The 14,438-nt window shown below is 42.7% G+C and overlaps 1 protein-coding gene across 50 annotated transcripts in view; it reads right to left on the bottom strand.

The window, feature by feature from the left end:
- Positions 1–316: 316 nt before the first annotated feature.
- The window catches only part of MAP2 (microtubule associated protein 2), a 237,265-nt gene continuing 223,143 nt past the window's right edge, over positions 317–14,438 (bottom strand). For 33 of the 50 annotated variants that reach the window (XM_048310160.1, XM_048310170.1, XM_048310156.1 and 30 more), the window contains 4 exons: positions 4,299–4,391; positions 2,717–2,798; positions 2,108–2,220; positions 317–1,457 (listed from right to left, as the gene is read on the bottom strand). In XM_048310160.1, the coding sequence (XP_048166117.1) occupies positions 1,242–1,457; positions 2,108–2,220; positions 2,717–2,798; positions 4,299–4,391 (504 nt within the window). In that variant the 3' untranslated portion in view covers positions 317–1,241. The remainder of the gene's footprint in view (positions 1,458–2,107; positions 2,221–2,716; positions 2,799–4,298; positions 4,392–14,438) is intronic. The other 17 variants (XM_048310193.1, XM_048310194.1, XM_048310197.1 and 14 more) reach the window with 1 other exon arrangement.

Below are 14,438 nucleotides of genomic sequence, written 5' to 3'. Positions count from 1 at the left end.
AGGAAAGAGGAAAGGAACCAACCAAACTATTGCAGATTTTTTAAAAATCCATAGTCCAAACTCAAGTCATCTTTAGAGACCCTTTTACAAATGTCTGGACTCCACAAAAATCATTCCTTTGTGAAGAGCAGGAGGGAAGGGAAGAGGGAAGGAATCCTTTTTCTAGCATCACAGAGTAGACTTGAATCTGTCACTAAAACAGGGTCACGGCTTTTAGTTGTTACAGAAAGCAACTTCATGCTACAATTTTCATCTTTTTAAAATGTATTCTTATGAATAGGGAAAAACCCCCCTGCTAACATCTACTTTCACATACCTAAAATTGCAACACCAAAGGGTGCAAGAGACACAGATACTGTGAATAAAGAAGTAGAATATTCAAGTATATGAGGAGGGTGTATCACAAATGGCCACAGAGAAATATATATATCTATAATACTGTATCAAACGGATGGAAAGGATGTGAAACTGGTGGTATGCACACAAATCTAGCTGCTTAACCAACCTTCCTAATCAGACACAAGTCTGTTGGGGTATGAGTGCTTGCTTTCAGCAGCTTTTTACGTCACTTCCCAAAGCATGATTCAAATGTTTTCAGCTAGTATTTTTAGTTATTAGTTAAATAATTTATTGGCTTTTCGGCTATACAATGACATAATTAACCATGTTCAAAAAAAGTTAATAACTTAATTCAACTTTTGTTCTACTCATTTATACAAAGTAACATTTTTTTTTTAAATTAAAAGTTGAATTTCCCTATATGCCCTTCCTTCTGTTAAGCAAACTGCCTAATTTAACCTTCAATAACTTACAATGGGCAACTTTTCTTTTTTATTTCACCATCTATCAAAAGAATTGTGAAATGAGCAACTTGGGATATTAACAAGGCTCTTCAGAAGTAGGTGGATGGCCTTCAGGCACATGAAAGGTAAAAATGCATTTTATCATAGTACAGTACTCCATGCAAGACAGAGCAGAGCAACAATAATTGTCCAATGTAACATACTGCTGTATATCCATATAAAGCCAGTGTCTTCCTGTTGTAAATGGAGGTCAGGCCAATTACTGCATCTATGGAATTTTTTTTTCTGTTTTTTTTAACTGTATGGTAACTACAAGTCTTGGGATGTAACTTAGTTTTAGACATGGTAAAGAACGAATGTAACACCTGCTCTGAGCCCATTCCTGCCAAGAGCTCATGCCTAAACATTATTACTTCATACAACGCAAAATGAGCAAATTCATAACCCCTGCTTGGCAAGGGCTGCCGTGACATCTTCAGCGAGGGTTGCAAGCTGGGGCGATTCAAGCAGGTTGATGCTTCCAGAGGACGAGACGTTGCTGAGTCTGCGTGGTGAGGCCATGCTGGACCTGCCCGGTGACTGCGTGATGATCTCAGCCCCATGATCAACACGGGCCTTAGCATGCTCTCTGAAGTTTAGCTTCTGGCTGTCAATCTGCTCCAGGAAAGTAGAGAATTTCACACATTATATATTCACCAAATTATCTCATTATAAATAATCATTTGGGCATCATTTTGCTTACTTTTAAAAACTATTAGAAGGATTGAAGTTTCTTCACTCCTTAGAAAATTGAAACTGGACATTTTTTCACATTGTTTAATAGCTACTGGCTTACTGCATTACATTCTCTTACCATTTTTGTCTCTGATGGATGCTTTAATGAGAAGTACCATTGTTCCTAGCTGAACAAAGTTCATAAGCATTATATGGGCACTGTGATTTGTTTTCAAAATCTGTATTTTCAAATGTTTGTGGGAGTGATCTTACTTTCAGGATGTTTTCCTTCTGTTTCACAATGGAGTCCTCATCTCAGATCATACCTGTGCTGCCCAACAGTCCCAAACAAGGATTATCTTTAGGGGAAAAGACAGTGCACAAACTACATGACATTTCACTCTCAGCTTAGATGTGGATGCAAGATTGGTCATTCCAAATTTCAAACAAAATGGTATGTGAGTGTGCTTGAAAGAGGATATACAGATGTTTCCTACTCAATTCAAAGCCATTACTGAATTCACAGCTCTTGTAATTTCACTGGGCCAGGGGCATAGTGGGAGCAGTTTCTCTGACAGCTGTTCCTTTACCTTGATGTTACCACCACCAGGTACATGGTGGGCATTTTCCAGTGAACCAACTTTAGCCTGAGCTTTTTCTTTGAAATCCAGTTTCACACTCTCAATTTTCACACGCCCACCTCCTACAGAGGAAAAGGAAACACAGATTAAGAAACTGAAATGGTGCAGGAGAAAGTGCGACTTGAAGCATGAGTGCACTCACATTACTTTCCTTTTAGTTCAGATCTAATGGTCTTGGAGAAGCACAGAATAATGCTCTGCATGTTCAGTAAAATATAAAACTTTCAACATATATTTAAACTGTAAGCAAGTGCTGCAGCCCACTGGTTTTCACATGGGATTTAAGCACATGCTTAAGTATTTCACTGACTTCAGTCTGTATTTCAATATTATGCCAGAACACCATCATTTGGCATTATTTATCACCTCTCTAAGCTAGGTGGTCTCATAACTAAATATATAAAGACATAAAGGTAAGTAGTTTAATGTATTTTTATTACCAAAGAGTATTTATTTTCTCTTTGACTGTAAAAGAGAATGGTATCATCCATGATTTTGAGTTCATGTAACAGTATTAGGTCTTTGCTTTGTCCCACAACCCAGAAATTCCTACAGTACCTGGTTTGTGGTGAATATTCTTCAGCGAGCCACACTTGGAAGTCACATGACTCAAGTCGATCTTCTTGGTTACAATCTGTACCTGTCAAAAGGGCACACATGCACAAATTACAGGACTGAAGAGAATTAAAAAAAAAAAAAAAAAAAAAAAAAATAGACCAAGCCCTGCGGAGAAAGAGTGAGAGACTTCTACAAACCACTGGAAAAGGAGAAATGGTTAGTAGAAAACAGACCATGCCACAAAGGAGGAAACTTTCCACCTAGGGAGATGACAGAGCTGGGTTAAGCTTTACTATTAGCAAAACGAAGAGGAGGATAAAGGAGATCATATTGTGGGTTCTTTCTAAAATGTTTCTGAGTCTCCTCCTTTCAGAATGGGTCCTCCAAAGCCCTGCACGTAGCAGGACCCATCCTGTTTGCTTCTGTCTTGATTATGCATCCTGGCAACTAGGATATTTTGGTGACTGTTTTTTTCTCCACCATCTGTTTTGTATTTTTCTGCATCTAAATATGGTATGCATTTCCTGTCAATCCACTATGGAGAGTCTGAGTAATCTACACGTGTACCTCCTGCAGCTGTACCTGAGCAGGTTGGGGTTCAGCCAGCTGGCTCAGTGCTCACTGGAGAGCAGCAGCTCTGGCACCCTCCCTCCTGCTGCCAGCCACCTTGCCATGGCTGTGCTAAACTCAGCCTGGGAACAGCCACAGAGTGACACTCCCATCTTGCTTGCACTCCCAAATAGCTCCAAGATGCGGCCCACAGCCATACGCATTGAGCTGGCAGGTCCCAAGAGGTCATGGCCCTCCAAGCCAGACAGGAGCTCCAGGGTAACTGCAATGCCACTGGCTTGCTCACCACACCACCAGTGACTTACGCCAGCACCGGCAGCTGTATTGAACCTGTCTCGATCAGACATGCTCATACCATCAGCTCTTCCCATCTGAGGGGTGATCATTTCCATCAGGACAGTTGTAGCCACCTTACGGTATTCCAGTGTGCCTGATAAAACCAACAGGTGTCTGGTCAAACCCTGGGCCACCTCAGTTTCTTATACTCGAATAATGCTGTGACATCAGCACTCAGCATGCTGGCTGATCACACCCTCTTCTCTGAGCTTTCTCTGTCCTTCTGTTTTATTTTTCTTCTTCCCCTCTGCTGAATGCACATAACGGAAAGGTTAGCTGAGGAAGGACTGGTGCACTAGAAAATGCACAGTGGGGAGGCTGGAGTCTCACTGTGAGCTGCAGTCTCTGGAAATTACTTTCTTGGGATGCTCCCATGGAAGAAAGGCACTGAACCATTTTGGCTCACACTGCACTTTCACTTGGGCATTTAGAGATAACCCTTCTTTTATAATTTCCTTTAACTGTCCAAGTTCTGAAAATGTGTTGCGCTCTGTAGGGAAAGATCAAGAGGCCTCCACTGCACACACAGGGCTCACATGACTACCAGACCAAACTCACATGTGAAACAGCAGCAAGAAGGAAAGTAGTGCTCAAAGGAAGGGAGACAGAGGGTTCTGGTTATGAGGTGGGTCACCACAGTGGAAGTGCCTGTTCACAGGGTGTCCGTACTACTTACATTTCCTCCCCCTGCAGAATGTTTGATGTTATCTCTGGAACCACACCGGGACTGAATACCACTAAAATCGATCTTCTTGTTTAAAATCCTAACCTAAAAGGAATTGGAGGTAACTTACTATATACCATACACACACTCAGGGTGCAGGACGACAAAACCAGGGTAATTTGCCTCCTATGGTGACTCCCTCTTCTGACACTTGTATTGAAATGTGAGAAAGTAAATCCCGTCAATCTCTGTGCTTAGTATGTTCACACAGCATCTGTAAATACATTATGCTGCTCTTTTTCTACCTCACAAAGTGGTGGTGAAATACAAAGGGGAAAGTTTTATACTGGGAGGTATGAGAGGTGGCTTTTCCCTGAAAAATTTGACCAACTCCATGCTTGCCTGTCCTAAGCTCTATTGAGTGATGTTCAGTATTTCTGCTGAACTGGCCACAAGAAGGTGGGAACCCTCCTTCCCACAGCTCAGCACTCCAGCCTTTGATGCAGAAATCCCAGATCCAGCCAGCACAGACACAGGCTGAAATCCTGAGGTATTCCAACCCTTCTTCTACCATACAGCCGTAATAGCAGCTACATACATAAAACAGACCTCAGTGTCCCGGGAAAGGGGAGCAACAAAATTACTTAAAACTGTAGTCAGAGCTCTCTACTGCTCTCTCTCTTTATTGTCATCTACTACAGGGCAAGGCAGAAAACAACAGCATCTGGAAACCTAGAGCTGCAATCACTGCATTTTGATTTCTGATGCTGGCCACAGATTTGAGCACAACTACTTTCTAGTACTAGCAGCACTGTGCTTCTCCCCTGTGTTTTTCATCTCTTCACACAAGATAAGGTATTTGCTTTTCCCTCGATGATGCCAGCCCCCCTTACACATGCCAGGAGTCCACATTTTTAATGTTACCTTAGCCACAGATGTATTGCAGGCATAGGACAGTGCCTGGAGGCAAACTCTGTCAAGGGCAGGCCATGCTGTCCCATGCTTGACCCCCATGGCAAAGCAGTTTCTCTACTTAGCAGAACTTAGGTGCCACCAATAATTGTACTCCCAGGGAATGATGTGCAGCTGGATGGCAATTACTAGTGAGCAGAGACAGCTGGGTGCACACCTGACTAACACCATTTTCAGATTTATTTCTGAGCAAGAGCAGGGGGTTGTGCTCATCAGTAATAGAGTTTTCAGGTATGTGAGAAGGTGTTTCTTTCTAAGGTTGCACCTGCCTTCTTTGCATCAGAGTGCAGCATATTCTTTCTCTGGGTTAAATATGAAATCTTTAATCAAATGTTACATTGGATTTTATTTTTATGCATTAATATACAATAGGAATTTACACTCTTTCCTGTACAGAAAGCCACAGAATTTGGGTAATTATGCATTTTGCTAAATGGCACTTACAGAGCCTTCACTGACGTATTACTTAGCACAGCCCTGTTGGCTACTGTTGTAGGTAAAGCTACAGTGACTAACCAGTACCTAGATAAGACAGAGGGAAATGCACACTGGGGTTCCTTACTGCAGCTTCTCACCACTTTGGGAGCACAAAGCAGCAGCAGAACAGCTGAAGCAGTCAGTAGGAGGAAGTAGAACCCTATGAAATTTCTGCTTCCTGGCTTCAGGTCTCCAAACTGCCCCAGGTTCCCTGATAAATCTGAGACGAATCATTCCCTCTGTGCCTCACCTCTCCAGACTAGGAAAAGATGATTTGCCCTCTTACAGGGGCATCAGGTTTTGCAGCTTTTGGCTCCTGCAGTGGGGATAACTGCACATTTAGATACTGAGTTGAATCCTCTGGTACAGAGCACCTGGAGTGCACCCTTAACTTAAACCCAGTAAATTCTCAGAAGAAATGTTCAGAGGGTAACTCTTTGCAGCTAATATGAGTAAGTTCTTCACAGCAAGCTGTTTCATGGATCCTTCTTATTACATGTAACAACTAAATCAAACCTTTAGAATGTTAAGATTCTTTTAAACTTTCTTTTCAGTTTAAAGCAAAAACCTTGCTTTAACTGATAAAGATTTGTGGTGATGGCATGCTCAGCAATAACAATGATGACAGCACCAGCAAATTCCACAACTGGTAGGTCACCAGTTGGTGGATTTCAAAATCTTCAATAGTCAAACTGATTTCTGTCTTTCCCCCCTCCCATCTGCTTATCTGTCCAAGTAAACCAATGTACGCTGAAATATGAAAGCAAATGCCTTTCTAATTTTATGCTTGTGCTTTCTCTCAAGATACTGTTTGTTTAAAAATGTACCCCAGTACTATATAAGACACATGTCACATCAATTACAGAAACACACATCAGATGTGCATTCAGATCTGGTTCCCAGAGAGCTTCTGGCCAGACACAACTGGGCAAAACAGAAAGCCTTCCTGGCACTTTCTGAGCACATCTCTCTCAGTGATGGGTCAGCAGCACCTCTTAGCTACGGCCAAAGGGATTCATTTGCTCTGAAAATGCTGATGCAGGCAAGACCTCTGCACTGTGGACTGGGGGCCTGTAGCTTAAAATGGAGCCAAAGGAAGGTGAAAAGTTGAGGCAGTGCCTTTGATCAAGTCCTAAAGGTTGATTTGCACTCCGAAGTCTGACAGTTTAAGAGTCTCATGGCCCATGGACCTGGCTAGCATATATACAGAGAACCAATCATCTCAATTATCCTCTCCGTCTCACTGGGTGAAATGTGCCTGTGTGCAGTGGGGCCAGCAGGAGACCTATGCATCATTTATGTCTTACACTGAGGGCTGGAGAGAGCTGAGTGGATGCATTCTACTGGTCATCTGGCACAGGGAAGAACTGCACTGATTCAGGTTTTCCCTGATGATCTGTGTCACCCTTTCCTGGGATATGTCAGTATCCCTGGATATATTTATATCATAACTGTCCTCTATAACTCAGTGTTCCACAAATGAATGCAGCTTTGTTTCCTGTAGATTAGGGCTTTAAACTGCTTAATTCATCCATCCTATATACTTCAGCAAGCCCTATCCCCTCTAGCCAGCATTTTGTCCCAAGCTTTCTCCCAGGCCTGCTAGACTGGGCGAACAGGCTAATACACACCAGCCAACTGTTTGTTGTCCCTGATTGTGGGGAGGGGCTGAGTTCACTGCCTTTACCGCAATGACGATGTTAACGCTGAGTCTCTGTTTCATATTCTGCCAACAACCATCACTCAGTGTGGAAGGACTGCCTATGTTTCTCACCACTGCTCCCTTGCCAGCACTGGCTGAAGCTGGCCAACAAGTTCCAAATGAGTTGAGAAAGGCTGAGATTTGCCAGCCAGCCAGTGTGACTGCAGGAGTGGTTTTGTTTGAGGAATCAGACTGTAAAAAGGAGCGGGGGCTTACCAGAAAGGGACAGGAACCATTTAGGCTAAAGAGAAACTTTGGCTTGCAAACAAAGAATGTAAACTGACCTATGAATCATTTGAAGCTGGCATCTGGAGGGAAGTCTTTAACCATCAGAGCAGGGAGGCTCTGGAACTACCTCCCTAGGGAGCACAGCTACAAGAAAATGGTAAACTTTTATGATGGCACTTGATGAAAGGAATTAAATGATGTAGCTGCTGGCAACTGAGACAGCACAAAAACCATGACTCACCAGGAAGGTTCTCTGTGTTCTCAATGTGTATGTACATCTTGTGTGTGGGTGGAGGTGTGGTAGGGATGCACATATATGCACTTCAATTGTGCTGAAATTTAAATGCAAGATCAAGCCCGCTCATGCTCTCATTTAGGAAAGGGAACATTTTGTTGGTAGCAAAATGAAAGTCTGTGGCAGAAACAGCACTGCCTTCTATTCACACTCTCTAGACATCCCAACAAGATAATGTCCTGACAAAGTCCCTTGTAACCTTTGCTCTGACCTGCCAGTCTGAAGTGGGTACATTCTCTTCTGATGTGATACTGGTTTGCCCAGGTATGCTGGAAAGGGCCTGGAAGTCAGTATTTTGATTAAGATGAAGCTGAGGTTCCTCAGCATTTGTCATAATTACGTGAAGTTACACCACAGTGGAAAATTAAAGCCTTACAGACAATGCCATGTTTATTCTACAAAACCATATTGCCCAAAAGAAAACCGGCTTCTGTCTGAAGTCCTCATAGTCTGACAGACCTTCCCCTCACTGTCCTCTGATGATGCCTCAGCAATGGTCCAGAACCAAAGCCCAAGGCAGACTGTGTGCCAACAGGCACACAGTATAGCCTCAATGACTCCCACTGCTTCCAGAGAGTCCCCAGCAGGACTGGGAGAGTGCACTCCAACACCACCTATGCTGTTTGGATGCTACCTGTGAGAGCTCTGGGCAATGTGGAGCATTTATGCACAGCCTGCAAGGAAAACAAGTGTTGAAGGTATTTTTCTCAAAGTTGATTTAGATGAGGCCATATATTGTTCTGCACTCAGCAGAGTTAACTAATTTCCTTCCTACTCCTTCAGAGGCCTGACTGGCAATCAGAACAGCTGGGGTTTGTTGCCCAAGGGCAACATCATCACTAGAGCACAGGGAATAGTTTTGGGTTAAGCTGTCTGGCACAACAAGAAGACAGGCTCTGAGACACAATACTTGTGAATGTTCCAGTCAGATATATGCCTCCTGTTAGCAGAAAATGAGTTGGATTTCAAAGACTCTATGTACAACAGTTTGCAGGTCCTCCTCTGCCAGTACTACACCACTGTGTTTGTGATGAGCAGAAATATGTAGAAACACTGAAAGGAAGGTAGGGAAATGCCTAAGAGAATTTAGTTCCGTTGTGTTTATCAGTTTAGTTCACTGCTAAAGACATCAATGTCCAAACTCTGCTTATGCAAGAGACAGAATTATATTCCACGTCTGCCTAGAATAATTCAGTTCAGCTGGTTTTCACAAGAAGAGGAAAAGCCCCTAACTTACCAACATCTGGGCAGAGAGTCCATAACTGGTATATATTGAAACAGATATTTGAAGAATAAAAATTGTGATGCTGATGAAATTACAGGCTCTGAATATGTTTTTCAAGAAGATGATGGCTTTTGTTCTCCCTGCCTTGCAATTAGGGTCTCTGAGAAGCTCTGCCAAAAACACTGCCTAAAACATTTAAAAACACTCTAGCTTGGCTCTACTTGCTGTTTGAACATGCTGTGGAGCTGTGACACTGGGAAAAGCTTCCAGACTCCTAACAGCTTATCAAAAAGGGAAGGTTCCTTCTATTTACCACAGCAATTTGACTAAGCTATATCCCGGGAACTAGACATTATTTCAATGTTTGATCTCCAAGTTCACAGCTATTTAAGTGAGACAAGAATTGGTCATGCACAGGAAGTAAGGTTAAGGTTAAAAACTGATTAGAATCAAGAGAGAGTCCAAGTGCTTCCAAATTCCAAGGACAGATGACACTGCTCTTCATGCTCCTGGCAGAGGCTACAGGGAGAGGAAAGGGAGACGGAGGGTATTTATTTGGCACAGTACAGTCCTTGAAGAGAAAGACTGTGCCTCAGATTTTCCACACCTACAGACAGGGCTTGTGATCATGTTCAGCCTTTCCATTCCTGGAATAAGCGGATACATACACCAGCAAGGCTGTCAGTCCAGAAGCTAGTGAAATTCAAAATAAAAGGCTGTGCTGGACATAGGCAAAATAATGTACTATTCTCACCCTGCTCTTAGTAAAGAGTGAGCAAGGTACAGGCATTTCTGACTTTTAAGAACATACTGAGAGGCAGACACTGAGCAGATAATATTTCAGCCTGAATGTTAAACTGTGAAACAAACAACTGAAAATAGATACTTTCAATGGGAAGTACCAGTGTGGTTACCGGTTAGCCTGTGGTACAAGGCACACAGAGAGGTCTCAGGTAAGACAGTCCCTAGTACCAGAGACTTCTGTCTAGGTTAGGGTGAGAAGAGAAGCCTCTCCCAGAATGCTTTGTTCGGTTATGGTAATGTACCCCAGTTCTACATTTCTGGTTGGCCGTTGGCCACCCCACGCCGTTGCTACCTTGTATGTTTCATGTCCTAGAAAGTTCTCCACTCCAGGTTCCCTGGATGGCCTTTGCTCCTCGCCACTCCCCCAGATCTTCCCCACTGGTTCCCATTCCCTAGTCCTGCCTTTGTACTGGCCCTGTGCCCTCAGATCATTGGTCCCTGGCGCTCGCCCCACCCCCGTACTTAAACCTGGACTCTTCATTGTTCTCTGTCTTCGTCCCTGGAACCATTCACGGTGTGGCTGCAATAAACCTCCGTCCGTGGAACCCCAAACAGAGACCCTTCCTGCCTCTTTGCCATCGACCCATATTACTAGAGCTATTCGTGTGTTTGTGCATGCACGCGTGTGTGAGTGTGTGGTGGTCCTGCCGAGCGGCTTATGAGACCTTTTTGGAAGAGCAAAACATTTTGGAAGAGCACCTCACGCTCCGGCACAGAAGCCACAGAACTTGGGTTAGCGATATACCAGTAAAAACAGAAACGGTATCTTGTGATCAGCCAAGTCTTGAATCCTTGTGTAGGACAAGTGGCTGATTTACAAGCTTCTTTCCACCTACCTGCACGTAACTGTACTAAAGTAATTAATGAGATGGCATACTGAGCTAGGCATGTCCCTACCAATAAGGAGGAAAGGCCTATGGAGAAATACTGAGAGGGTCTACATAATTGTGCTAGAAGTACAAAGTGAAATGACCATTTTCCATGCCAAAGACTTTACAGTCAAGAGACAACAGCTGAATTTAACAGAGAGTTCAAGGAAGTGCAAGATCCCTGTCAGATGAACTGTAGCACATTCTGCTATCACATTTCTCACTAAAGCTGGGGAGCTGATCAAAGGAACTGTAAAAAACTATTGAAGATCCACACCCACCAAATAAAAAATCCTGGGAGTGCAATTAATTCACCTAAAACACAAAATCCTTGGTTTAATACTTGCTTCAACAGCAACAACAACAACCCAACAACAAACAACCTAACAGATTTTGCTAAAATTCAGAGTCCAATACTTAAATTTTAGACACAACAGTTCCTACTCATGGAAAGAGTACTATTAGCTTCAAATATCAAGTGTTGAGCATCAGGTATCAGTTTCCCAATCAGTTTCCGTATCTCTGAAAAGAGGTGAGTTTTGAGTCACTACATCTGGAACTTCTTTACTCCAGCATAATGGAGAAAATTAGGTTGTTCAGTCCAAGTTCAAAAATACCTTGCAGTCACCTCTTTATGCAAGCTGGCTTTCCCAACATTCAGCAGATATTCCCCTAGCATCTCTTTATTGTTCAAATCCAAATTTCCAATATAAAACCTAAGGTTTCTTTTCTTTTCTTTCCTGCCCTTTCCTGTCTAACAAAACAAACTTTTTCTAACCTTTCCATGCAAAATGAAACAGCTCTGATCCAGACTACATATTGCCCGAACATTTTTCCCAAAACAACAACCTTTCTCATTTTATTTCTCAAAATCTAGACTAGTTAGATCTCAGCTGGAAACGTCCTTTGCTGAGCTTGCTGCTGGGATAACTCAGACTTTCACAGGAACTGGTAATTTCAATCTACTCTAGGGAAAAAATACAGCTTTCTCCCCATACTTATTAATGAGAGAACAACAATGCACAGTATATCATGGTTGGGATTTGACTCTTCTAACATTAGCCAGCTAAGAGTTGGAACTGGTTGCATATGCTGCCAACTGTAGTTGGTGGAAAGATACTGAATCGTCCTGAAGTGGTACCTTCAGCCCTAAACTGAACATCTGACTGGCAGAAATCAGGGCACTGCTGCTCACTGCCTCCAAAAAATGGAGAGACATATGGCTACCACAGTGGGTAGAAGTTTTGTTGGTGGCTAGAGCTCATGAGACTGCTTGGGAGCCTCCTGATTGTGGTTCACAGTTTGCCTCACAGGCAGGGTGCACGTTTTACAGATGGGTTAGGTGCTGCAGTGATGTTATGCTGTCACTGCCATAGAGGAAGTCCTAATTCCCTGCTCATTTCTAGCAACCAAACACCTTTCCTCAAAAAAGCCCTTCTGAAACTTCCTAGAGGCTGGCAGTGATTGCTTAATTTTTCTAAAATATGTGTCAGGAAGAACATCTAGCTTTTTATCTGGAATAATTCAAGATTTAACTGTACAGACTGTACTCAGGCAACTTCCTTTGAACAAGTGCAGTCTGAACACAGGAGCTGCAAGATGTTATTTTCTGTCCAATCTGCAATTATCAGCCAAAAGTCTAAATTTCATTAACTTAAATAGGTTTGAGCTCTGACAGAGTTTTGAAAGTGTACCTGAAACTCCTAAATTCTCTTCACATTTGTAGATCTGCAATTAACAAGTGGTGAATCCGTTTCTAATTTTCAGTGCAGAACAAATCCCTTCAAATATCTTGCAAATCCCCAAATCTGGGAATGTACAAAGAAAACAAAAGCAGACTGACAGAGATTAATTTATTTTACAGTTTTGAATTATTGAGTTGACAAATGCACAAACTTATTCCAATGAGTGCAGCCAACAATGTGGAAACAATTGCTTCCCAGTCTCTCAGCTACATCATGCAACAACAGCCATGCTGCACGTCAATCCACACCTCCCTGTACAGCTGCCTCATGTGCCTCTGGCTAGGGAAGGCACCAAGTTTGGCTCTTATAAGCTCATTTATGTTCATCACTGGCCTGTGCAGGAACGTCCTCTTAACTTGGGCCTAAGTAGTTTTGACTCAACTATGTTGCAGATCAGAATGGACTGGAGAAAAAGCACATGATGGGCTGAAGGAGAGTGGGATCCAGCAACAGCTCAGACAGCACTTTTTGTGAAACCTTGCTCTCCATCACTCTTTTGGACACTCTTCAGCAGCCATTGCACCAACAGTATATAACATATAGACTTTCAGGTTTTGTGCAGTCATGAGTGTTCATAAAGTGCAAAGACATGTGAAACAGCAAAAAGAGGAGGAATTATAAGACACCATCTCAAGGGAAACGTAACTGAGAATTTTGACCTGCCTTTCTCCAGGAGGTGCACCAACCAGACCTGTGTCTGTACTGACTGCACCCTGGCACGCTGTCACTGAGGCAGGGAACATGCCAGAAAACCACTGTTCTCTGCAGACAGGGTTGTAAATTGTGATGGGGGACTGAGGCATGTGTTGGGGGTGGAATCTCTCCTGCCACCCTGATGCCTTTTCACTGGTCCTAAAATCATGAACCAGACACAGTTAGGGTGATGAAAAGGGGTTACCTTTATAAGGATCTTTAGGTGCACAATTCGTCAAGAGGAAAACACCAAAGATGCACACACAGCATAATGTGTATACAATTTTTATAGGTTTTGCAAATTAGCATATCCCCAATTAGAAGCATAGTTGGTGAGGTAATCCCCCCAGTTCAACTCCTTTTCTAATTCCCCCTCCTCTAGATAGGGACTAAACTATTTATAAAAATATGTCTTGAAGAGCTCGTCTCGGCCTTGGTTCCCAGGAAGAACCAAAATAGGATAGGAGCCTTGGACCCCCAGCTTGGAACCTTTGGAATGTGTTTTGTCTGCTTATTGGGTAGAGTAAGGAAAAGTACTGGAGCTAGGCTACAAATAAAATAATAGGCTAAAGAGCTACAAATATATGTGTAAATAATACAGAGACTATATAAAAGAAGACAAGGCAAAAAAAATCAATTTGGCATCAATGCACACTGATTTTGAAGGTAACAAAAGACACCCATTCAAGCCTACTCCTCTGCCCACCTCTGAGATGTCCTCCCAGTGTCAGTCTATTTTATCATCTAACACATATGCCTATTTTCCTTGCAAGCATTCCTGTGGTTTTTGGAAAGCATCTACTGAATAGTGGTGTCATCAATTTGTTCAGATTTTCTGACCCATTACTAATTGCACTTTGTTTTTTACAGTTTAGGAAAGATGGTAAAGTTCTTCCTTAATCCTCCTAAAAAACTTCAAGGAACATTTCATTCTTCAGCATGGCTTCGGTTTCTATGTGTCATCTTACTTCCTACAAGGTGCCTGGCTGTCACTGTAATTAGTGGCATTTTAAAGCTTATACATGTAATTCTAGTCTGTGCAGCTCCATTCACTTGATGAAGCTCTGCTGTGTCACATCCACTGAAGTTCTTGCCCATGGCTTAGATTTTAGGTATACATTTTAAGAGAAAATCAAAAGAAA

This window comes from Corvus hawaiiensis, chromosome 7, assembly GCF_020740725.1.
Source record: "Corvus hawaiiensis isolate bCorHaw1 chromosome 7, bCorHaw1.pri.cur, whole genome shotgun sequence".
NCBI classification, from domain to species: Eukaryota; Metazoa; Chordata; class Aves; order Passeriformes; family Corvidae; genus Corvus; species Corvus hawaiiensis.
Note: the sequence above shows the minus strand (reverse complement) of the source record. Positions and strands in the feature narration are given on the sequence as shown.